Source organism: Lagenorhynchus albirostris, chromosome 16 (genome assembly GCF_949774975.1).
Source record: "Lagenorhynchus albirostris chromosome 16, mLagAlb1.1, whole genome shotgun sequence".
Taxonomy (NCBI): domain Eukaryota; kingdom Metazoa; phylum Chordata; class Mammalia; order Artiodactyla; family Delphinidae; genus Lagenorhynchus; species Lagenorhynchus albirostris.
The window spans coordinates 35,949,036-35,975,810 of record NC_083110.1 but is presented as its reverse complement, the minus strand read 5'-3'; the positions used below and the strand labels follow the sequence as shown (position 1 = coordinate 35,975,810).

General features: G+C 36.6%; 1 protein-coding gene across 2 annotated transcripts in view; it reads left to right on the top strand.

Annotated features, from left to right (window-relative positions):
• WAPL (WAPL cohesin release factor) overlaps positions 1-26,775 on the top strand; it is a 77,602-nt gene that overhangs the window by 24,755 nt on the left and 26,072 nt on the right. For both annotated transcript variants that reach the window (XM_060125666.1, XM_060125665.1), the window contains exons 3-4: positions 118-1,161; positions 4,348-4,466. In XM_060125666.1, coding sequence (XP_059981649.1) covers positions 118-1,161; positions 4,348-4,466 — 1,163 coding nt within the window. The remainder of the gene's footprint in view (positions 1-117; positions 1,162-4,347; positions 4,467-26,775) is intronic.

The following is a 26,775-nucleotide window of genomic DNA, read 5'->3' as shown; positions in this document are numbered from 1 at the left end:
TGCAATTTTTTCATAATTAATTGTACTATTAATTAACCAAATGTCCCTTTTATTTGTTAACTTTTATATTGCTGTCACTCATATTTTTATCCTTTGACTTATTTTTCATTTTTATAGATAAAGTGGAGAACTTTAGTGAAGAACATGAAAAAAATAGTCACCATATTTACAAAAATGCTGAAGACAGTACTAAGAAACCCAATGCAGAAACAACAGTGGCTTCTGGATACAAAGCTGATGAAATCAAAGAAACAAATGATACTTGGAACTCCCAGCTTGGAAGAAGGTCAGAATCTCCATCAGAAACATCTTCAATCAAGGGATCTGTAAGAACTGGTTTGTATGAATGGGATAATGACTTTGAAGATAGCAGATCAGAAGATTGTATTTTAAGTTTGGATAGTGATCCTCTTTTGGAGATGAAGGATGAGGATTTTAAAAATCGGTTGGAAAATCTAAATGAAGCCATTGAGGAAGACATCATGCAAAGGGTTCTTAGGCCAAGCAACTGTAGGACGTATTGTAGGGCCAATAAAGCAAAATCCTCACAAGGAGCATCAAATTTTGATAAGCTAATGGACGGCACCAGTCAGGGCTTAGCCAAAGCAAACAGTGAATCAAGTAAAGATGGCCTGAATCAGGCAAAAAAAGGCAGTGTAAGTTGTGGGACCAGTTTTAGAGGGACGGTTGGACGGACTAGAGATTATACTGTTTTACATCCATCTTGCTTGTCAGTTTGTAATGTTACCATACAGGATACTATGGAACGCAGCATGGATGAGTTCACTGCATCAACTCCTGCAGATTTGGGAGAAGCTGGCCGGCTAAGAAAAAAAGCAGATATTGCAACGTCTAAGACCACTACTAGATTTCGACCTAGTAATACTAAGTCTAAAAAAGATGTTAAACTTGAATTTTTTGGTTTTGAAGATCATGATGAGACAGGAGGTGATGAAGGAGGTTCTGGGAGTTCTAATTACAAAATTAAGTATTTTGGCTTTGATGATCTCAGTGAAAGTGAAGATGATGAAGATGATGACTGTCAAGTGGAAAGAAAGACAAACAAAAAAAGATCTAAAACGGCTCCATCACCCTCCTTGCAGCCTCCTCCAGAAAGCAGTGATAATTCCCAGGACAGTCAGTCTAGTACTAATAATGCAGGTAAGACTTAAAAAAAAAACTACAAGTAAACGTGTTTTTCAGGCTTAAGTAACAGCTACTTAGTTTCCTCCTGGATACTTAGTTTTAGCTTGTTACTACATTTAATTTTAATAGGAGTACCTATTTAGTGCCAAAGATTACCTTATCCAAAGATAACAGCATTTAAATGTTAATAAAGTCCCACCTTGTAAGGAACCAGTTTGTAAATTGGGGAGTCTTTTCATATTTGTATTTTAATTCTACCATTAGCACTTGAGAATTTTAGTGTGTGTGTGTGTGTGTGTGTGTGTGTGTGTGTGTGTGTGTGTGTGTGTAGGGATAATGAACATCTTGATATTTCAGTTTTGAAAAACTAAATGCAATGGAAACATAAGGATAGATTTTGGTCATTTAGAACTATATTGATACTAGGTGGTTGTAATGAGGGAAGTATTAGAAAATTAAAATAAAAAAGCCTAATCAATAAATGTTAAAAAACATTCTAAAGAAATCTTAAATTTATGAAGTTAAGATTAAATCTTAAGAATCATCCTCGTAAGTTGACTTAATAAAATTAAAAAGTGCTAGTTAAGTATTTATACACTCTTACCAGTGAAAAATTAATTTGTCCCTTAAGATAGTAGGACCAGTAATGACTTGAAGTCCTTGAGGAGTTGATAGTCTCCACTGAGAGACAAACAAAAGAAGTAGGTTAGCTTTGCTATGAGTAAGTCACTACTTGACAAGGGCTTTGTGAAGTGGATTGACTGTTGAGCGACGAAGAGTATGTGAAAGCCTCTGGGATACAGGGGTTATATTTATTTGTATTTAACCAAATACAGTTTTCCTACATCAGTTTACTTGTTAAATAGAGCTTTTGTCCTTTTAGGGTCATAGAACAAGAGTCATTATGGTGAATTAGAACTATCATAGTAGGGACTTGCCCTGGTGGTCCAGTGTTTAAGACACCACGCTCCTAGGACTTTCCTGGTGGCGCAGTTGGTTAAATCCACCTGCTGATGCAGGGGACACGGGTTCGAGCCCTGGTCCAGGAAGATCCCACATGCTGCGGAGCAACTAAGCCTGTGCGCCACAACTACTGAGCCTGTGCTCTAGAGCCTGTGAGCCATAACCACTGAAGCCCGCACACGTAGAGCCTATGCTCCGCAAGAATAGAAACTACCGCAATGAGAAGCTCACGCACAGCAGTTAAGAGTAGCCCCTGCTCGCTGCAACTAGAGAAAGCCCGTGCACAGCAACAAAGACCCAGTGCAGCCAAAAATAAATAAATAAATAAATAAATTAAAAAAAAAAAGACTCCATGCTCCCAATGCAGGGGACCTGGCTTCTGATCCCTGGTCAGGGAACTAGATCCCTCATGCCACAACTAAGAGCCCACAGGCTGCAACTAAAGATCCCATAGTATTCTTACATACAGATTTTCTTATAGAGTGTATCATACTTGAGGCTACCTACCATTTTGCTTCATTTGGCCTAAAAATAGGTTTGCTAGATTAGAATCGCTAAAGCTAGAATTACACAGGAGTAGCCCCTAGGAGCCCGCCTTACTCCCCACTGCAGAAAAATAAGAGTATTTTCAGAATTCAACGTTGTGTTGAATTGCTTCTGAAGAACTGAAGTTTGCTGCAGCCTTGCTAGTCACTTGAGATATGACTGGGTAGACAGCTTTACATTTGCTTTCTCAGGAAGATGGTTAGTAATTATGTACTGAAACCTGAGCTCCAGTTCTGCTACAGCCTTCTTAGCTCTTATCCTAACCTTGATAGCAAGTTATCGTAAATCATTAGGCTCCCTTTGAAAAGCATCATGTTGATAACAAATAATGTTTAAAAATGAGAGACTGTTTGATTGATATATCCAAAGTTGGAATCTGAGTCTTCATACACTGTATGAAACAGCAAACATTTTTAAGGGTTGGCACAGAGAAAAGTCTTCCTATTTTTTTTTTGAGGGGGGAATTGATAGTTCATTTTTATTTATTTATTTACATTTTTGGCTGTGTTGGGTCTTCATTTCTGTGCGAGGGCTTTCTCTAGTTGCGGCGAGCGGGGGCTACTCTTCATTGCGGTGCGCGGGCCACTCACTGTCGTGGCCTCTCTTGTTGCGGAGCACAGGCTCCAGACACGCAGGCTCAGTAGTTGTGGCTCACGGGCCCAGTTGCTCTGTGGCATGTGGGATCTTCCCAGAACAGGGCTCGAACCCAGGTCCTCTGCATTGGCAGGCAGATTCTCAACCACTGCGCCACCAGGGAAGCCCAAGTCTTCCTATTTTTAAAAAAATACTTATTTATTTAGGTTGTGCCGGGTCTTAGTTGCCGTACACAGGATCCTCGTTGCCGCGTGCAGGCTCTTTAGTTGCGGCATGCGGGATCTTTAGCTGCGGCGTGCAGAATCTTTAGCTGTGGCATGCGAACTCTTAGTTGTGGCATGCACATGGGAACTAGTTCCCTGACCAGGGATCGAACTTGGGCCCCTTGCACTGGGAGCGTGGAGTCTTAGCCACTGGACCACCAGGGAAGTCCCCTTCCTATTTTTTTCTTTTTTGTTTTTGTTTAGGCTAGAAAAAAATATAGCCATTTGGAAATTAGTGTAATCCTTTGGTTAGTTTTGTGGGAGTACCACAGACCACTGAACTACATTGTACTAGGTCATTCTGTATCTTGCCAAGGATAGCTATATCCTTTTTTGGGGTTTTTTAAAAATGTGGCCTCTTCAGATGTAAGCAGGCATTCTTTGAAGGCCAACATGATTAAGTGTACTTAAATTCTAGAAAAATGTTACAGGTGCATATCACCTGATGATGTGTGTGTGTGTTTGTGTGTGTGTGTGTGTGTGTGTGTGTGTGTGTTTAAACTAGACCATGCCAGTGTTAATGTTGATAGATAACTAGCAGTTATATGAACTTCGAAGAACAAATTATTCTGGAAAAGAATTGATTTTGCCAGTGAAACTGGAGCACATACACAGCAACTAGGTTTCTGATTTTCTTTTAGAGTAGGGGACAAGCAGGGAGTGAGCACGGGAGAATGAGACTTAATATCATTGGAGTATTTTGTCAACTCTGTGGTGCTTTTATTCCTTTTTTTTTCTCCCCACAATATGCTTCTTTCTCCTCAAAATGTTCATAGGTTGTCTGGTAGATAATTTGAAATAATAGAAAGCTAGCTAGTTTTGATTACCATTTCAGAAAACTTGGATTTTACAGAGGATTTGCCTGGTGTGCCTGAAAATGTGAAGAAGCCCCCAAATAAACAAGGAGATAAATCAAAGGAAAATACCAGAAAGATTTTTAGTGGCCCCAAACGGGTAAGTAAAGCACTATCGGTGATTTGTATTATTGTTGGAGGGCTCAGCTCTTTTTTTATTTAAAAATTACTAACAAACATCATGGCAATTAAATTTTGTCTTTCAGAGGATATATGTAAATTATTTTTTCAAAGCATTGTAACCATTTTTTGAAGTGTGGTAAAACATATATAACATAGTCTTTATTATATGCAAGTGTACAATTCAGTGACATTAAATACATTCATAGTGTTGTATAACCGTCACTGTTACCTATAACCAAAACTTTTTCATCGTCTCTAACAAAAACACTGTACACATTAAATAATAACTCCACCTTGACCTTCCCAGCCTCTGGTAAACACAGTTTTACTTTCTGTCTCTATAAATTTGCCTATTCTAGGTGCCTAATATAAGTGGAGTCACGCAATGTTTGTCTATCTGTACTTGGCTTATTTCACTAAGCATTATGTTGTCAGGGTCCATCCCTGTTGTAACATATATGAGAATGTTTCTTTTTTATGGCTGAATACCAAATTTTGTTTATCCATTCATCTGTAGATGGACAGTTGGGTGGTTCTCACTTTTTGGCTATTTGAGTCCCTGCTTTCAATTGATTTGGATACTTAAGAGTGGAATTTTGGGGACATATGGTAGGTCTTCGTTTAACTGCCAAAGTGTTTTCCACCTTGACTGCACCATTTTTATATTCATATTAGCAATGCACAAGGTTTCCAATGTTTCCACATCCTCACCAACATTTATTTTCTGAGTTTTTTTTTTTGATAATAGCTATCCTAATGTGTGGGAAATGGTATCTCATTGTGGTTTGATTTACATTTTCCTAATTATTGATGTTGAGCATCTTTTCATGTACTTGCTGGACATTTGTATATCTTTTTTGGAGAAATGTCTATTCAGTGCCCTTTTTTTTTTTTTTTTTTTTTTTTACATTTTATTTATTTTTGGCTGTGTTGGGTGTTTGTTTCTATGCGAGGGCTTTCTCTAGTTGCGGCAAGCGGGGGCCACTCTTCATCGCCAGTGCCCATTTTTGAATCAAGTTGTTTGGTTTTTTATTGTTGAGTTATAGGAGTTCTTTATATATGAATGTCTTATTAGATACATAATTTGCACATAGATGTTCCTATACTGTGAATTGTCTCTTTACTTTCTTGGTAGTGTGCTTTAATATCAGTGAAGTCCAGTTTATCTATTTTTTTCTTTTGTTACCTGTGCTTTTGGTGTCATATCTAAGAAATCATTGTCAAATTGGATGTCATGTACCTTTTCCCTATGTTTTCTTCTAGGTTTTATAGTTTTAGGTTTTACATTTAGGTCATTGATCCATTTTGAGTTAATTTCTGTATATAGTGTAAGTTAAGGGTCCAACTTCATTCTTATGCATTATATAAGTCATTTTAATATGGTCCAGCATAGGTATTGAGAATAATTTGCTTGACTTTACCTTTTTTAAAAAAAAATTCCTTAAAAAAAAAATTCCTTTACTTAAATAGCTTGTATAGTGTTAAACAGTTTTATTATTGAAAATTGCAGTTAGAAGTTGTTGACATTTTTTGTAGATTGAACTACTTTTAAGCAACTAAAGAATGAGTGTGTCCATATTATCTGGCCTCGTTTTATTTTTATTCTTTTACCTCTGTAAACAGCCAGTTAGGAATCTTTTCAGAGTGATTGTGTTATACTTTTGCAGTCCCAGGTGCTCACCCCCCACCAGAAAAAAAAAATGCTTAATGCTCATTTCAACAGAGCTAACTTGCTCTGGAGCCAGGGGCCAGGGTAGTGTGGTATAATGGCTATAGCCCTTAATGCTTAGGTGAGGTTTTGGTTTATAAAATTGTGTATGGCATGTGTTGATTTCTAGTGTAAAAGTTATACATTTTTTGGTCTCAGGATTACTTCACATTCTTAAAATTTTATTAAGAATCCCAGAAAGCTTTTGATTATATATGTTATATTTATCAAATTGGAAGTGAAAACATATTTCAAAGATACTTATTAATAATTCACTTAACAGTAACCCATTACATGTTAATATAACATTTTAGCGAGAATTATTTTCTTAAAAATGTGGTGAGAAGAGTAGCATTGTACATTTTTTGCAAATCTCTTTATAAAGTTTGGCTTAGTAAAAGACAGGTAGATTCTTTGGGATTAGCAGATGCAAACTAGTATGTTTAGGATGGATAAACAACAGTATCCTACCGTATAGCACAGGGAACTCTATTCAGTATCCTGTGATAAACCATAATGGAAAAGAATATGACAAAGAATATATATAACAGTCACTTTGCTGTACAGCAGAAATTAACCTAACATTGTAAATCAACTATATTTCAATAAATTTTTTTTAAAAGAGCTAGATTCTTATATCCTCTATATTCAGTATTTTTCATTGTTGTTTTAGTTGAAAAATATGAAGAAAATCCAGCCTCACATAGATAAGTAGTTGTATTTTAAGTAGCTTTTTCAGATAATTATAGACATTCTTCGTTGACATTACACCAAAATTGAAAAAAAATGGGAGTTTCTTTTATAAATAAATAAATAAATAATTTTATTTATTTATTTATTTATGCATGCCTGTGTTGGGTCTTCGTTGCTGCGCACAGGCTTTCTCTAGTTGAGGTGAGTGGGGGCTACTCTTCCTTGCGGTGCGTGGGCTCCTTACTGCGATGGCTTCTCTTGTTGCAGAGCATGGTCTCTAGGCGTGCATGCTTCAGTAGTTGTGGCTTGTGGGCTCTAGAGTGCAGGCTCAGTAGTTGTGACGCATGGGCTTAGTTGCTCCGCGGCATGTCACATCTTCCCGGACCAGGGCTCGAACCCATATCCCCTGCATTGGCAGGCGGATTCTTAACCACTGCACCACCAGGGAAGCCCCAGGAGTTTTTCTTTTCTTTTCTAATATTTATTTATCTATCTATCTATCTATCTATCTATCTATCTATCCATCTATCCATCCATTTATTTATTTATTTGGCTGTGCTGGGTCTTAGTTGTTGGCATGTGGGATTTAGTTCCCCAACCAGGGATCGAACCCAGGCACCCCCTGCATTGGGAGCGCAGAGTCTCACCCACTGGACCACGAGGAAAGTACCTACCCCAGGAGCTTCTTAAAGATTAGTTGTAACTTGGAGTCTAAAACCGTGCCAGTGAACCTTTCATAATGTTGCATTAAAATCTGTTGGTCTGTCTTGCCTTTGAATGGATCTTTTACACATGCATGCTTTGTAACATTATACATTGGTCATTTGGAAAATACTGGTTAGACTGATTTATCTAAATCTTTCAGTGGTGACACACTTCATTATACAGTATCAAAAATATCATTAATATCACTGTCAAACTCATTAGAAAAGTCTTTTAAGTATTGGGAAGCTATCAAGTTCACAGTTCTCCAGAATTTTAGTTTTTGCTTAAAAGTTGAAATTTTTTCATTGGCAGAAAATACTTCAGGGAAAATGACTGGCAATGACAGGCCTACTTTGTTCATTTTTGAGAAAATGTCTGCATAATACCCAAGTCTGTATAAGCATAGTTTGTCAGTTTTTTAAGTAAAGAATGGTGTTCAGGAAAAAAGTGGCTGGTTCAGCTTGAAACTTGAGCCAGTAGTGGTTTTTTTTGATACAACCACACTTTATATGCAACAGAAGTGTTTTAGGCACACTGGTTTTGTCACATAGACCATTAGTGCACTTAGGGTTACGATTTAATCACTAATTTTCACTCCTTTATCAAGGGCTTTTTTCTTACGTGAAACTGGCATTTTATTTTTTAACTATGAAGTGTGTAGCAGTGAAGAATATGACTACTTATATACAGTTCAGAGCCCCTGCCTTGATTCATGCTAAGACACCAACAGCTTTACCCAGCATTGCTTTTGCACCATCCCTGCAAATATCAACGAAGTGAAAAAGGCAAACAACATATTATTATTGTGAAAATGGTTTTGTCTTTGTAGACACCCTGGAAGAGTTTCCTGAGTCCTTTAAAGCATTCTACTTTATTTCTCCCACCTCAACTTTTTATTATAAAAAGTTAAAATATACAGAAAGTGTAAAAAAATGTGATGAATAACTATATTCCTCTATCTAGATTGATCCCCACCCCCCCACCAAATCGTCATAATTACACACAGTCCCCTTCCTCTTCCCCTTTTTCTCTTCTCTTCATGTGTGTGTGTGTGTGTGTGTGTGTGTGTGTGTATTATATAACATTTTTCCTGTCGTATTTGAAAGTTGTTGAGATAGCATGCATTTCTTAAGAAAAAAGACAGTCTCATACCTAACTGTGGTTATATGATTGTAATACTTAAGAAAATTAGTAATTCTTTGATATAATCCTATGTCCAGGCCATATTCAGTTTTCCTCAGCTGTCTCCAAAATGTCTTTTAGTGCTGTTTTTCTCCCCAAACTATAATCATTTACTTGTTATGTCTCTTTAATCTTGAGCAGTCCCCTCATCTTTTTAAAATTCCCCATGGCACTAGTTTTTTGGGGTTTTTTTTTTGCTTTTAAGAGCCCAGGATATCTGTCTTGTAGAATGTTTCACATTCAGAATTTATCTGATTGTTTCCTGATGATGTAAGTTGTTACTCCACTATATTAAAGTAGTATGGTGTCATAGAACACTGGAAGTAAGTCTCTACGTTTGATTAGGCTGAGGTTTAAACATATTTTGGCAAGAATGCCTCAAAGTCATATTGTGTATGTTGCATCACATCGGAAGGTATGTAATATCTGGTTGTTCCACTCAAAATTGTTTGACCACCTATTGAAGGTTGTGACCACTGGATCTCCCCAAAATAAAAGTATGTTTTTCCTTTTATAATTTAATTAGTAAGCTTCTGGGTGTGACTCTGGCAGCACGTGAATATTCTGTTCCCCATTATTGTTTTACCTCATAATTTTAGCATCCATTGTTGATCTTTGCCTGCATCAGTTATTACACTGACAGTTACAGAATGGTGAGTTTTCTAATTGCAATTTCTTCTACATTTAATAACTGGAATTTTGTAAAAAGGAGTTTTCTTTCTCCCCATCCCAACCCCGAACTTCTATCACTATAGACTCAATAATTTTTACTTATTAAATGTATTTATAATAGATTTGGCCAGAGTAAACCATTTCAAGCCATTTCTTGTGTCCTTTTGATATAGACCCATCATCTTTGAGCTTTTCTTTTGCTTTCTGCACGAAAGATGACCCGGACTTATCTTGTGCTTTCAATCATGGACCCATCCAAGGATCCTTGGTTCTTTTTGTGGGGATTAGTACTTAGAAACCCAGAACTAAGTGCTGGGTGTGTTCATTGCTTCTAGGCTCTTTCACTGGACAGAGCTATGAAATACATTGAAAAATAAACTGAGTTCATACTGATAGTTTCATTTCAAATCTAACATTTCAAAATTTGGTACTTAGCTTTCTTTATTGTACAGCACACATTACTTTTTAAATTATAACACCAATATTATTATGAACAGTAAATACACTAAGTGAAGTTAAAATTTCTTTCCAGTTCTTTTTGTCTTTAGATTATTTCACTAATGATGAAGTCATAGTAATGTGTTCAAAAGTTTTGAAGTAATTTTTTTTTTTTTTTTTTTTTTGCGGTACGCGGGCCTCTCACTGTTGTGGTCTCTCCCATTGCGGAGCACAGGCTCCGGAAGCGCAGGCTCAGCGGCCATGGCTCACGGGCCCAGCCGCTCCGCGGCATGTGGGATCTTCCCAAACCGGGGCACGAACCCGTGTCCCCTGCATCGGCAGGCGGACTCTCCACCACTGCGCCACCAGGGAAGCCCTTGAAGTAATTTTTATCTTGTGTATGTTAATTCAGTATTCAAGTTCATATATACTTATTTATGTTCATTTTTTTAAACTTAGTTTTAAACTTAATATTGGATATATTTCTTTCCTACTAACACAACTTAGGAGGCAGCAGTGTACATGTACTTGACCCGATTACGAAGGAATCTCTCCGGCCTAAAGTAAATCAGGTCATGCAACCAAGTAGGCAGAAGACCTATTTACTGTTGATGGATAGTGTCAGAGGAAAATTAAGAAAATCATTATTAATTTATGAAACCAAAAGAGCTATGAGATTGAACTCATTTAAAAGATGTAATATAAGTAAAGCCTGCCTTAAAACAATAGTCCTGATTTAATCCCCAAAGAGGCTTCAGTAAATGTTTTAATTTCCTTTTAAACCTCCTATTGAAAGATTTGCCCAAAACCCTCTTTAAGTGGAATTGTGTCCGAATTTTTTCACTTAGATACTACTACTATTTAGGTGGATCAGTAAGATTCAAAAATGAGACTTTGATCCAGAGTGTTACAGTACTTTAGTAAAAAGTAATAAAAAATGCTTTAGATCCCATGGAAGTTATGTATCCTTATGAAAATATCTAGGTAAAGAATTTAGAAGCCTCCTTCAGGAAGAGAGCAGCAAGAAGTTAAGCAGTATAAAATCCCTAGCTCTTAAAATAAATAGGTCATCCATTTGTCTTCAAGACAGCTAAAAGACTACTTAAGAGTTGTTTAAAAGGAGAGAACCATTGAGAAACAGAAATAGTGGAAATTTAACCTTATTGAGTTTTGATGAGTATAAAGGAATACAGGAAATAAATGGGATCAAAGTTTTAAGCATTTATAGATTAACAGAGTGGAAAGAATAGATTTGTTTCATATGTGAGAAATCAGGATTCATGGTTTCGATGTAAAAAAGGATAAGCTCAGTTCTCCAAGGAGTTTTATGTAGGTTATCCCCCAAATCTCCAGAGAAAAAGGAAAGGCAGGGGTCACTAGGTAGGTGGGCATAGGAAATGTACTCAGCAGTTGTTCCATTTCTCCATTATAATAGAAATACCCTCCTGTAGCTGATAGGTCAGTGGGAGTATCTGGGTCTTCTGCATTCTGATTAAAGGCACTAATGACCTCATTTCTGAGTGGTAGAGAGGTGGCCCACGTCTTGTAGTGGCAAATTTTCCTCCTTACCTATCAGGCTTTCTTAGCTCATGTTTTGGATTGAATAAAGCTGTTGTGGAGGGTAGCCCTGTACATTGGAGGATATTTAACAACATCGCTGGCCTCTACCCACCAGATGCTAGTCCTGTTTTCCCCTGCTCTGTGCGCCTCCATTTCAACCAAAAATGTCTTGGACATTACTAAATGTCCTATGGGGGTCAAAATGGGCTCCCCTCTCATTGGGGGTATGTGTGTGTATGTATGATTTGAGAGTAAGTTGTAGACTTAATGCTGATTACTCCCAAATACCTTAGTCTTTACTTTCTGAAAACAAGAGTACTCTACTCTATAGCTATAGTATACCCATCAAAACCAGGAAGCTAATAATAACATTGATATAATAATTCAGTCTAATCCACAGATCCCATTCAGTTTTACCAATTGTCTCATTAATGGCCTTTATAGCAGAACAAATCACACATTACTCCCCCCTCCCCCACGTCTCCCAGAGAAAGAACCCATGATCCAATCCAGAATCACATGTTGTATTTAGTTGTCACAAGTCTCCACCCTCCTTCTGTCTGGAACATCTGTGTCTTTCCTAGTTTTTCCATGGCTTTGACATCTTTGAAGAGTTAAAATCAGTTATTTGTTGAATGTCCCTCAGTTTGTGCTTGTCTGATGTTTTCTCCCGATTAGATTTAGGTTTTGTGTATTTGGTGGAAATACCTCAGAAGAGGTGCTCTGTTCTTACTGCATCATACCAGGTGGTGCACAGTGTCACTTTGTACCATTGCTATTGATGTTAACTATCCCTTGAGGCCTGTCAGGTTCCTCAACTCCTCATCAAACTTTTACCCACTAGTTTTAGCATTGATTTTTGCCTGAATCAATCTTTACTATGATGGTTGTTGAATTTTTTTTTCTAATTACATCCTGCCTTCTCTAGTTGTTAGTAGTTGGCCTTCTACTGGTAAGGTAGATTTTTTTCCTCTCCTTCATGTATATAAAAGAATATATGTATTTATATATTCATTATGTAGTATATACATTATATATTCATTTATTTATAAATTTCTTTATATCAGTATGAACATGGATTTCTGTTTTATTCATCATTTGTTACTGTTATTTGTTTAAATGATAGTACTGTTATTATTTCGATACTCAGATTTTCTTAGACTTGGCCTGTTCGTGGTTTTTCAAACTGGCTTTTAACATGGCCCACCACTTTGCATTTCCTTACTAATGACACACAAAGATGTTCAAGGCTCATGATGCACATTCCCAGTTGTGGAATCAACCATTCCTCCAAGGACCCCTGTTTTCTTTTAGTGGAGAATGATCTTTAAAATTTGGTCGCAAAGTATGGTCATCTCTTCTGGGGTGTCATTGCTTCTAGGCCTTCTTTGAGTTAACAGAGCAAGGAAACACGTGAATATATGCATTTTCTTCCTCTCTCCTTCGCCACCCCCCGCCACCACACAGACACATACTTATTTCATATCTATGTATATTTAGAACCATGAGTTCACACTGATACCTCCAATTCTAGTTCAACACCACATGTTTTATTCTAGCCTTCCCACTTTGCACATTTTACTTCTCTTTGCCGACAGTGAGGAATCTGCTTCCCAGTATCCTCAATACATTTACGTATTTGCTCAGTCCTCTTGTATATAGCCAATTTCGTGACCACACAGGCCATCTCCTCAGCTTTAGTGCCACCAGCCAAGAGATCCCTCTTCCCTCTCTCTATCTTCCCATGTTAGAAAACATTAACTTGGGAATTCCCTGGTGGTCCAGTGGTTAGGACTCTGCACTTCCATGGCTGGGGTCCCAGGTTCGATCCCTGGTCAGGGAACTAAGATCTCACAAGCTGTGTGGTGCAGCCAAAAAAAACAAAAAACTAACTTTTTAAGCTTGCTGGCTGTGAGAATTTTCCCCAACACCTCACCAGGTATATAAAGAATTCTGTTCGTAACAGAATTGAGGGCTGGCTGGGTAAACACATGTGGCAGAAAGAAGATGAGGAGGTAAAGTAAACTTCTGGTAAGAACGTATTTGAAATGATTACTCAGAAAAGTTGTCACTTACAAGGGAGAAAAGTAAATATAGAGTTTGAGGCATTAGCTTGAAACATACCTGGTTTTAAGTACCTGAGCCTGAGTACCTGTTGTTTCTGTATGTGGTTTTATCATTTGATAATTTTTTTTAAAATATTTATTTATTTATTTATTTATGTTTGGCTGTGTCGGGTCTTCGTTGCTGCACGCGGGCTTTCTCTAGTTGTGGCTAGTGGGGGCTACTCTTTTTTTTTTTTGTGGTACGTGGGCCTCTCACTGTTGTGGCCTCTCCCGTTGAGGAGCACAGGCTCCAGACACACAGGCTCAGCGGCCATGGCTCACGGGCCCAGCTGCTCCACGGCATGTGGGATCTTCCTGGACTGGGGCACGAACCCGTGTCCCGTGCATCGGCAGGCAGACTCTCAACCACTACGCCACCAGGGAAGCCCGGGGGCTACTCTTCGTTGTGGTGCGCAGGTTTCTCATTGTGGTGGCTTCACTTGTTGCAGAGCACAGGCTCTAGGCACACAGGCTTTAGTAGTTGTGGTGCGCGGGCACAGTAGTTGTGGCTCGTGGGCTCTACAGCGTAGGCTCAGTAGTTGTGGTGCACAGGCTTTGTTGCTCCGCAGCATGTGGGATCTTCCTGGACCAGGGCTCGAACCCGTGTCCCCTGCATTGGCAGGCGGATTCTTAACCACTGTGCCACCAGGGAAGTCCTGATCATTTGATAATTTTAATGTTTTTTTTTTTCTTTCAGTGCCATCTTATTTCTGATCACTGGCTACAGTTTCCCTGAATCCCATTATTTGTAGTTGCCATATATTGGGTTGGCTAAAATGTACGTTCAGTTTTTTTTCCATAATATGGCTCTAGTAGTGCTTAGTTGTCACTAACTTCATTTGAAACAATTTTGTTAGATTGTATGTGACTGTCATATCAGCGTGCATTTAAAAAAAAACAGCAGGGGCTTCCCTGGTGGCACAGTGGTTGAGAGTCCGCCTGCCGATGCAGGGGACACGGGTTCATGCCCCAGTCTGGGAGGATCCCGCATGCCGCGGAGTGGCTCGGCTCGTGAGCCATGGCTGCTGAGCCTGCGCGTCCGGAGCCTGTGCTCCGCAACGGGAGAGGCCACAGTAGTGAGAGGCCCGCGTACCGCAAAAAAAAAAAAAAAAAAAATCAAAATTGGTGAATTTTTGTGTAGCCATTTTAATATTGAAGATGGAAGAAAAAAGCAACATTTTCGGCATATTATGCTTTATTATTTCAAGAAAGGTAAAAACGCAACTGAAGCGCACAAAAAGATTTGTGCAGTGTATGGAGAAGGTGCTGTGACTGATCGAAGGTGTCAAACGTGGTTTGCAAAGTTTTGTGCTGGAGATTTCTCGCTGGACGATGCTCCACAGTTGGGTAGACCAGTTGAAGTTGATCGTGATCAAATTGAGACAGTAATTGAGAACAATCAACGTTATACCACGTGGGAGATAGCCGACATAATCAAAATATCCAAATCAAGCGCTGAAAATAATTTTCACTAGCTTGGTTATGTAATTGCTTTGATGTTTGGGTTCCACATAAGTTAAGCAAAAAAAGCCTTCTTGACCATATTTCCACATGCGATTCTCTACTTATTGTAATGAAAATGTTCCGTTTGTAAAACAAACTGATGGGTGATGAAAAGTGAATACTGTACAATAATGTGGAATGGAAGAGATTGTGGGGCAAGCGAATCACCACCAACCACACCAAAGGCTGGTCTTCATCCAAAGAAGGTGATGTTGTGTATACAGTGGGATTGGAAGGGAGTCGTCTATTATGAGCTCCTTCTGGAAAACCAAACGATTAATTCCAACAAGTACTGCTCCCAGTTAGACCAACTGAAAGCAGCACTGGACGAAAAGCATCCGGAATTAGTCAACAGAAAACGCATAATCTTCCATCACAAGATCGCATGTTTCTTTGATGACCAGGCAAAAACTGTTACAGCTTGGCTGGGAAGTTCTGATTCATCCGCCATATTCACCAGACATTGCACCTTCGGATTTCCATTTTTTTTGGTCTTTACAAAATTCTCTTAATGGAAAAAATTTTCAATTCCTTGGAAGACTGTAAAAGGCACCTGGAACAGTTCTTTGCTCAGAAAGATGAAAAGTTTTGGGAAGATGGAATTATGAAATTGCCTGAAGAATGGCAGAAGGTAGTGGAACAAAACAGTGAATACGTTGTTCAATAAAGTTGTTGGGGAAAATGAAAAATGTGTCTTTTATTTTTACTTAAAAACTGAAGGAGCTTTTTGGCCAACCCCGTATGTGCTGATAAGTTTAGATCATTTTTTCTGCCTGCCCTGCTTTTTGTTTGATTTCTAGCTTTCCATTCAGCTGCTGCCAGTTTGCTCTCTTCCTAAGGGATTATCTGTATAATCATCCCAACTAACCTTCTGTGCTTGGAGGGTTATATTTTACCTTGGGCGTTGGCCATCTTATTTTGCCGGTTAAGACTATTTGCTGGGTCATTGATGAAACTAACCATAATGTCAATCTCAGTTTCAGTTCTCAAATATTTATAGCTTCACTTTCATCATTTCCCTGTGGTTTAATGCTGGGCCCATGTGGTACTGTCTTTTGTTTGACTTTCAAAAGAACATTCTGGACTTTTTTTTCCTCTTCCCTCCTGTCATTCAATATGACATAGGATAGTGGGTTTATGGGCAGTTGAATTAAAACTTGATTATCAGTATAAATCATGGTTATATATTTAGCTGTATTCAAAAGTTAAAATTGTATAAAGCTGCAGTTTTAAAGTTCAGTATAGTTTTTATAGTTTTGTAAACTCATCTTTTTTTGTTTTATAAAATGAGTTTATATATATAGGTTGTCAACTTAAAAACAGAATCTTACAATTGAAGAGATTTTAAAGGGCAGGTAGTTCCACCTCTCACCCAAGAACAGATGTTCCTTTATAGTATCCTTCTCCAGCAATTAGAACTCACTCTGATGAAGCAGCTTATTTTTCTGTCAAATTGTTTTACCCATGGTTACCTTTGTTCTGTGTCTGGGGATTCATTGACCATCCTGGGATCCAGTCATCGAGATAGCAGTATGAGATTCACTATAGTCTCATGGACTAGAAACCTGAGACATAGATAAACGTGAAGCCGAAAAAAAGAGAGACTGTAAGCCATTGGTCTGCTGATGAGGGATGCTGGCCAAAGTGTAAAAGTAAAAAGCAGGTTGGTGAGTCAAAGAGTTGTTGAAGCTGAGCGTGTTCTGGCTGAGCCTGGGTATGGAAGAGGGTCAGTTTTAGTTGACTTTTCGTTGTCATTGTTTTTACATAATACCTGCATTTCACAGTACTAGGTACTGGGGATATAAAAAGGAGAAAAATAAGTAAGTGTCTTAGAAAGTGAGGTAGAATGTTTTTTCCCCACGGAAACTTTTGAGTAGTCTTAGTATTTCATACTCATTATGTTTGTTCCAAAGCAGGAGTATCTGTCTTCCTTTTATATAGGTAGTATTTAACTTAAACATTGAACCAGGTACTTAAGTCATTGATCTGTATTCTATAAAGATGTAGGAAAGTGTAAGTTATTTTCTTTATGAGATCTAATTCGGGTGGTTTTCTTTCCTGTAATATTTTATTCTGGAAGGATTTTAATAAGGAATAAAAGCACCATTAATCTTTTTATTTTCTGTAGTTCAGGTTCCTTTAAAGTTTGAAAGTTCAAAATATTTCACTATAACTTATTTCCCAGAAAGTGAAGTTTGAAATGAGAAAATGTAGCCATGGGTTAATCAAGAACATGGGAACTCGAACAAACATTTGACAGAGGGAGAGAGAGAGAGAATGTGTGGGTGTGTTAGGTTGTTTATAGTTTGGAATTTGGTTTTCTAGTTTGTAGTACATTTTATTTAGAGTTCATTGGGATTCTGACATCCAGAAAACTCTTTGCTGAACTTTCTTTTATTGATAGTCTTACGACTTTATGCTAATGATGACCATAAATTAACATTAGATGTAAAATATTGGGAGTTTTTGGGGGATGGTGACCATATATTTTTTCACCTTTAAATTCTTAGTGTCTGAGATACAGAAGGTGTTCATAAATGTTTATTTCTAGGATTTTTGAAAGTATCTTTCAGCAAATAATCTTCATATAGTACTAAATGTTTGGCTTTTTTATGTTTGAAAATTGGTAAACGTCAAATTTGGGAAAATTTTACCCAATATTCTTCAAATAGTTTTTGGCTCTCTGTCCCCTTCTGGGGACTCTTATTATACTTGTCTTGCTTGTATCAGCCTAAAATCAACACGTATAACCTGTAGTCTGACAGAATAAGGCTTATTGACTTATTGCAATAAAGGATACTGCACAGCAGAGAAACCAAGGGGCATCTTACCAAAGAAAAGTTTTTGTAGGATTTTGGGGGAACTGGGGAGTTTGGGTAAAATTTAAATGAAACAGTGTTTGAGAGGTTCAGGGCAAAGTACTATCTGTGAAGGGAGTTAATTTTTACTTTCTCATACAGTTATTGGGCTGGGTGAACTTGTCCCAGTGTGTGCTGACATTCTTTCCATCTTTTTAATTTTTTCAGTCTTGGTTTCATTTGGAGATAGTTTAGATAGTTTCTGTTGCCCATTTTCAGGTTCTTCTACAGCGTCTAAGCAGCTATTAATCCCATCTCTGAAAGTTTAGTTTGGGTCTATTTTATATCTTTCTTGTCTACTTAACGTACTCAGTTGTTTTCCCTTCTTTCTTACATATGTGGAATATAGTTACAGTTATTTTCAGTGTCTTTGTCTCCTAATTCTGTCATCTGCCTTGTTTCTGGGTCTGTTCTTACAGTGAACAGAGACAAATTTGGTAGAACCAGATTGAAAATAAATGAGGAAACTGTGTTAAGAAAAAGTAAGGAATAGATGAGTTGAATCCAAAATTCAAGCCTTTTTGTCTTGATGGATTTCCTGGGGATCTACCACAAATACAACTTTGAGCTTCTTAGAAGCCAGGGCAAAGAAGATTATCAGTGGCCCGTTTGCTTTTTAGGAGGGGAGATTAAAAACAGAAAACTCTTACTACCGTTGCACCAGGTATGGGTTATGTTTTCATCTTTTTCTGTGCCTCAGCTAAGAAGTATTGCTATTTCATTTATTATTGATGGGCTATTTAATTAACATTTGATTAAAGAACATAAAAGAAGAATATCCCTTCCCATTTTGTAGGATTGCCTGTATTAAACTTGAATTCATCTTTTTATTACTCTTTGATTTCTTAATTTAACTGTTGTCTGAATTTGATTTAGTTGTTTCATGGAAATTAAAATATTAACTGATAGAATGATGATTTATACTTTTTCTATTTTAAAAGTTTTCTGAGAGAATTTTTAAAGATTTTTAATATTTTTTATCTGGGAATAATTAAAAAATAGTTTGTACTTGGAAATAATTTCAAAATTACGGAAGAGTTACAAAAATAAAATAGTACAACAAACATTCCTTATGAATATTATCTTAATATTCGCTTTTTCATTTGTTCTTTCTCTTTGTGTGTATATTCATACATATGTAATTTTTCTGAATATTTAAGGGTAAGTTCATATATATATTTTATATATATAATTAGCCCTTTACCCTAAATACAGTGTGTACTTCCTAATCAATTACATATCCACATCACAGTAATCATCTTTAGTAAATTTAACATTGTTCCAGTATTTTTACCTAATCTGTTGTGTCAGTTTTGTCAGTTGACACAGTAATGTCCTTTGTAGCATTTTCTCGTCTCTGCTACAGGATCCAGTCTAGGGTGAGGTATTTCATTTAGCTGTCATTCATTTAGCTGTTTAGCTGTGTCTTTAGTCTCTTTTAACCAGGAACATTTCTGTAGTCTTTCTTTGTCTTTTATGACATTGACATCCCCTGATCCCCCTTTAAAAAAAAAGCTTCTCACTTTGGTTTAATCGAAGTTTCTTCATGATTGTATTCAGGTTATTCATTCTAGGCTGGGATACTGTGTAAGTGATGATGTATTTTTTTCAGCGTGCCACCTCTGGAGAATGTTAATTATGATCACCCAGTTAAGGGGTTGTCTATTCCTCTGCTGTATAATTATTTTCTTCCCCATGCAACTAAAAAGCAGTCTTTGAAGAGACTATTCAAATACCTTGTTCTTCATACTCTTAGATTTAATATACATGATGATGCTTTCCTGATTCAGTGTTTGCTGTGCCGCTTGCAAAATATTCAGTCGATTTTCCCCATTTATTTATTTATTTTATTTGTTTGGTTGTTTTATTTTTCTTTTATCAGTATGGACTCATGAATCCCTGCCTCTTTAATGGTTCAAAATTCATTATTTATTTTGGAGGTACAGTTGTCCTGATTTGGCTAGTCTGGCTCTTCTGTCGCTGTGACATACCCCCATCATTCTATGGGCATTTTCTTACTTATTGACATAACACAGTTTTCCAGATTCATATTGTACCTGCTCTGCTCCAGCCCTGGAATTAAGCCCATTCTCTGAGAAGTCTCCATTCCCTTTAGTGGGGAACGGTACTAGAGACCAAGATCTGGGCAGTAGATGTGGTCATCACTTCTTGGCCCTTTTAGTAATAGATGGAGATAGGAAACATTCATGTATATGCATATAGGTTCCTGCATATGCACGTACCTGTTCTAGAAATCATGAGTTCACACTAACTTCAATATTAGTCCATCCCTACAGGGTTCTTTCTTGCCTTCTGTCTTAACCCTGACTCCCAGCAATATCAACACTTTTACTCAAATCTATAATACATCTAAAATAGTTTGAGAATTGCTTTGTCCATTCCACTACAATAAATAACTCTACTACTGTGTTTAGGATTTATTTGTAATCCTGCACTTGCCCTACCCTACACTGCCACTGACCCAAGGTATAAAGTCAAATACTGTGTTCATAAGTAATTTAGATGAGTTCTGTCTGCCTGTCTTTTCTTCCTATCTTCCCTTCATTGTATTTGCTATTCATTTGAATTATGAGTAGGTTTATGTGTTCTGGTTTGCTTTCACTTTTAGGTTTTTTTTCCCCTTTCATTCTCATTTATTTAATTTATTTGGTTGAATATGTACAACATTAGCATGCTTCCAAAAGTCAGCACTATACAAAAAGGTAAGTTCAATGAACGGTCACTTCATTGAGTGATGTTCTGGCCCATCACTCACCCTGGTAGGGACTTCTCTGCTTTATCCTTTCTGTATTTCTTTTTATAAAGATAAGCACAAATTTTCTTATCTTCCCCCTTATATAAAAGGTAGGATCTGTATGTGCACTTTTCTTTCTATTTAAATTTTTATTTAGTAATAACTCTTGGAAATTGTACCCTGTGAGTTCATAGATCTTCCTCAGAATATATATGTTTACACTTTTTTTTTAAAAAAGTTGGCTTTAGATTGTATTTTTCCTTGGTTTTTTCCTTCTTCTCTTAAATGTTCTTTATATCCTTCAAATTGTTTCTTTTAAGGTTATACGTGTGTAGGTTATATATATACAAATCCAGTGTTGGCAAAATCTTATATATTCAGCACACCCCTATCATTATTTAGTCCTAATTTCAGTTGTAGCATTTGCCTCAACTACTGTGAAAGAAATCTCAAGTTAGTTTTTAATAGGTAGCTTATTTTTCTGTGGCGTATCAGACCTTGGCTGTTTATCTTTGGACTATTTTCAAGTTGCTGTATTGTCAGAGACCCCTTCCTCTGTGGGTGGTGTCCTGCCATCTCTAGAGTATTGAAGAGTACAAATAGTAAGAACGGGAAGGGGAGGCAAAGAACCATCCCTAGAAGCCCAGGACCCAGAAGGTGTACCCTACTTTTTTGTTCATTCATTGACTAGAACCTGGTCATGTGCCCACACAAGTAGCAAGAGATGTTGGAAAATCAGGGCAAGCATACGTCCAGCTAAATAAGAGGAAAACGAAGGGGAGAATGAACATTCTCTTTCTACCCATAGGTGTCTGAAGATATTTTCAGCTTCTCTTTTCGTGTTTCTAAATTTGATAAATCATCTCCCTAATACGACTGGTCCATTCTATATTTAGTGATATTTTTAGTTGTAAAACTGATGCTTATTTCAGCCGATTTTTCATCATGGATCATTCTAGTATCTTTTTATTTAACAATTGTTGAATTGTAGGCTTAGTTGTATTAGTTTTCACAAAGGGCCAAGTATTGGATTTTATGCTTTGTTACCTGGACTTTTTTAGAGCTTATGTTCAGGTTATGCTATTTCAAGGTGATATTCTGATGTGGCAATGCTCGCTTTTATAAAGTTTTATAATATTGATATAAATACTTTTGAAGTTAAAACAACTGAGTAGTAGGTGTATTGTTCTTCTTGTGGATAGGAATTGACAGTTTCTTCATAAAAATAGCAGCTGTATCTTTGAAAGGTTTATCTGTAGCACTTAATTGAATCAGGCAGAAAAGAAAGATTTTCAGCTCTACTTCTCCCGTATACCTTTGGATTATATTCTTTGCATAGTGCTCTATCTTAACATATTCTAAATGTCTAGATCTTAGCAGTACAGACATTCTTGGTTTTAGTTTAGGGATAGCTGCAGTTTTTCCTCAAATAATTTAATGCCCTGAATATGTAACAAATTATGAAAATTTACTTTAAGGCTTTTTTGGTCATAGTTTAAGACAATTTGGGATTATATGATTATGCTTAAAAGAAAGTTCTAAAGAGCTAAAAGGTACCCTAATCTTTGTAAAACTTTCTTCCTCAAATTCCCTCTGCTTCTACTGCCCATCTTTAGGGGGGAAAAAAAAACTTAACAATTTTTTTAAAAAGCCAAATCCAGATTAATTTTCCCTTTTTGAATTGCCACTAAAGTACTGCACGTGTGCACAAACGCACGCACAGTGGTGCGTTGTGGCACTTTGCTTTTTCAGAACTCTTCTAGTTTTAGAACGTGCTGATTGAATTACTGGTGGGAGTGCAATTCAGTTATGACATCCTTGTGTGCGTAAGGCTGGATGAATTCTAATAGGCTTACTATATTTGTTCTCCTTTAGTACACAGTATACACAGTACTTTTTAAAACTCAGAAATACGTTTGGTACTGCTAAAAAATTCATATGGCTTAAGAGCGGTTATTCCAATTTTTTTCCCTTTTGAGAGCCAGCTCAATAAAGGATAACATAATACTGTAATTTCTTCTTAGCTTTTCATGAAGGAACTCTTCTTACCTCTGTTTTATAATTGTGATTTAATAAGCCAATCTGTTAACCACAGCCTTGGCATTAATGTAAAAACCAGTTTTTATCCATTGTTTTTATAGGTGCTGGATTCTCTCTCATGGATAAATGCTCTGTGGGTCTGTCACTGGCATATTTTTTCCTTAGCTGTAATACAGTGTTACATTTGAGGTTCTTGTTTGTCATGCCCCTGGAGAACTGAAAGAAGAGAATAGTATGTTTAAGATTACTAGGAAAAAAAAAAAAGAAAAAAAAAAGATTACGAGGACTGAAATGTGCTACAATGATTGCAAATCTTTAGAATGTTAGAGTAGTCTTAAGAGCTTTCTGCTTTTTTCGTTCTAAGTATTCTTCCCATTACATTTCAGAGGAAACAGAATCCACAAATCTTTTAACACAGAAAAGTTAAGGAATCTGGTTAATATGTGCATCTGCTTTTTAAACCAGAAAAAAATTAACAGGAATTACAGATAAGCCTGGTGGTGTAATCAGAATGACCCAGTTAAAACTTAGCTAGGTTGCTAAATGATAGGAGTGATTTTCATTTTCCATGAAAAGTTGATTGCTATCTGGTATATTTGCAGGTACTGTACACAGTCACTTTCACTGAGTGACATTATGATGTGACATAGTAGTGTTGTATTGTTTCCATATACAATTCACTTAGGTGCATGTGGAACTGTTATACCATTTGGAATGATGTGAAGAGCTCAGAGTCGGTCAGTGTTGTCATAACTTAACCTCTGCCACCCCCCCCACCCCATGTGTATGTATTAGCCACATCCAGATGTTATTTTTTATTTTAATTTTTAGATAGTAGGGTGTATCTTCATCTCCTGCTGCCGATGGTAAGCTCTATATTAACCTTGTAAAACTTTGAAATAATTAATAGTCGAGGAACAGTTCTCATTGGATTCACTTTCTTTTAGATTAATCATTAGCATTAAAATGGCAAAACCTTGTCAAAACTTTTAAAATAATAGTATTTACTAAGCTGCCTAGTTCAACAGAGTAAACAAAATGTTCATTGAATGTGTCTTTTGAATATAACTTATGCAGTTATTCTGTATACTTTTAAGCTTCAAAGCCTTTTCAAAGTTTTTTTTTATTGTAGAAAACACAACATGAAGTCTACCCTCTTAGGAACATTTTAAGTGTACAGTATTGTTAACTGTAAGCACAGTATTGTGCCACAGATTTCTAGAATTTTTTCATCTTGCATGATCGGAACTCTATACCCATTGAATAGTAACTTCTTACTTCAGTCTCCCTCCAGCCCCTGGCAACCACCATTTCTGTTTTTATGAGTTTGACTAGATATCTCATAAGTGGAATCATACAGTTTTAAAGTCTTTCTGTGACTGGCTTATTTCATTTAGGGTAACATCCTGAAGGTTCATGTTGTAGCATATGATAGGATTTCCTTTTTCCTCTTTTATGGCTGAATAGTATTCTGTTGTATGGATATGTAACATTTTCTCTGTTCATCTGTTGATGGATAGTTAGGTTGTTTCTACCTCTTGGCTGTTGTGAAAAATACTGCATTGAACATGGGAGTGCAAATATTTTTATGAGATCCTGCTCTCAATTCTTTTGAATAAATACCTGAAAGTGGGATTGCAGGATCATGTGGTAGTTCTACTTTTAATTCTCTGAGGAACCTTCATGCTGTTTTCCATAATGGCTTCATTATTTAAATTCACACCAACACTGCATGAGGGTTCCAATTTCTCTGCATCCTTGCCAACACTTGTTATTTTCTGTTCTTTTGCTAGTGGCCATCCTAATGGGTGCGAGGTAATATTTCATTGTGATTTTGATTTGCATCTCTCTTATGATTAGTGATGTTGATCCTCTTTTTGTATACCTATTGGCCATTTCTTCTTTGGGGAAATTTCTGTTCAAGTCCTTTGCCCATTTTTTAGTCAGGGTTTTTTGTTTTGTTTGTTTTTGCTGTTGACTTATAGGAGTTCCTTATATATTTTGGATAATAATCCCTTATCAGATATATGGTTTGCAAATATTTTCTTCCATTCCGTAGGTTGCATTTTTCTCTCTTGATTGTTTTCTTTGCTGTGCAGAAGCTTTTTATGATGTAGTCCTACCTGTCTATGCTTGCTTTTGTTGCTTGTGCTTCTTGGCAAGAAGTCATTGCCAAGACCAGTGTTACGTATTTTTTTCTCCCATGTTTTCTTCTAGGAGTTTGTAGCTCAGCTCTTATGTTTAAGTCTTTAATACATTTTAGTTGATTTTTGTGTATGGTATAAGATACGGGTCCAGTTTCATTCTTTTGCATGTGGATATCCAGTTTTCCGAGCACCATTTATTGAAGAGACAGTCTCCATTGGTGAAGATCATTTGACTATATATGGATTTATTCATAGGCGTTCTATTCTGTACTGTTGGTCTATATATTTGTCTTTATGTCAGTACCCTACTGTTTTGATTACTGTAGCTTTGTAATGTTTTGAAATCAGCAGGTGTGGGGCCTTTGGTTTTTTTGTTCGTTCTCAAGATTGTTTTGGCTATTCAGGGTCCTTTGGGATTCCATATGAAGTTTAGGTTCATTCTGTCTATTTCTGTAAAAATTATTACTGGGATTTTGACAGGAACTGCATTGAATTTGTAGATCACTTTGGGTAGTATGACCATTTTAAGAGTATTAAGTCATCTAATCCATGAACAAAGGATGTCTTTCCATTTCTTTGTGCCTTTATTTTCAACATTTTGTAGTTGTCAGTGTACAAATCTTTTGCCTCCTTGGTTAAGTTTATTCTTAAGTATTTTATTCTTTTTGATGTTACTGTGAATGGAATTTTCTTCATTTCCTCTTTCGATTGTTTTTGCAGATGAGTTTTGTATCATACAGCTTTATTGAATACATTTATTTGTTCTCACAGGGTTCTTTTTTGATGGAATCTTTATGGTTTTCTATATACAAGATTATATATGTGAATAGAGAAAATTTTACTTCTTTCTTTCTGATTTGGATGCCTTTTATTTCTTTTTCTTGCCTAATTACTTCTGCTAGTATGTAGAATCAGTGAGCATCGGCATCCCTGCCTTGTTCCTGATCTTAGAGGAAAAGCTTTCAGTTTTTCATTGTTGAGTATGATGTTTTAAAATATGACCTCTATGTTGTGGCAATTTCCTTCTGTTCCTGTTGTTGAGTGATTTTTTCATGAAAGAGAGTTGAATTTTGTTAAATACTTTTTCTGCACCAATTGAGATGATTATGTGATTTTTGTCCTTCATTCTGTTAAGGTGGTGTATCACATTGGTTGGTTTTCATATGTTGAACCATCCTTACATCCCAGGGATACATCCTACATGGTTATGGTGTATGATCCTTTTAATGTGCTGTTGAATTTAGTTTTCTAGTGTTTTGTTGAGGATTTTTGCCTCTGTATTTATCAGGCATATCATTCAATTACTTTTGAGATGAATTAGAACAGTATATCCCAGTCTACTTTTTGTAATAATAGTATTTGTTAACAGAGTGTGTTCATGTCAGTTATCCCTTTTATTGCAGTCCTCTGTTATGTGGGTAGACCATATACTCCAATTCTTTTTATGAAGATGCTGAACTCAGAATTGCACATCATCACATAATTATTATAACTTGAATTATCAGCAATAAAACTTGTATAGCACATATTGTTTCAGGCACTCTAATATGTGTTTTACATATATTCATTTAATCCTCACAACAACCCTTTACAGTCGGTACTGTTATTAACCCCATTTTACAGATGAGAAAGATGTTTAGTAACAGGCAGTAGTAGAGCTTACTATTTATCTGGACCATCTGGTTCCTGTGTCTCCTTTATAACTGTTAGGTATATATTGCCACTCACAATTAACTGGAAGGGGGTCTGTTTAATTTATATATAATTTTTGGTATTAATCTTTCTAAAATTTTTATTGGAGTATAGTTGATTTACAGTGTTAGTTTCAGATGTACAGCAAAGTGAATCAGTTATTCATATACATATATCCACTCTTTTTCAGATTCTTTTCCCATATAGGCCATTACAGAGTACTGAGTA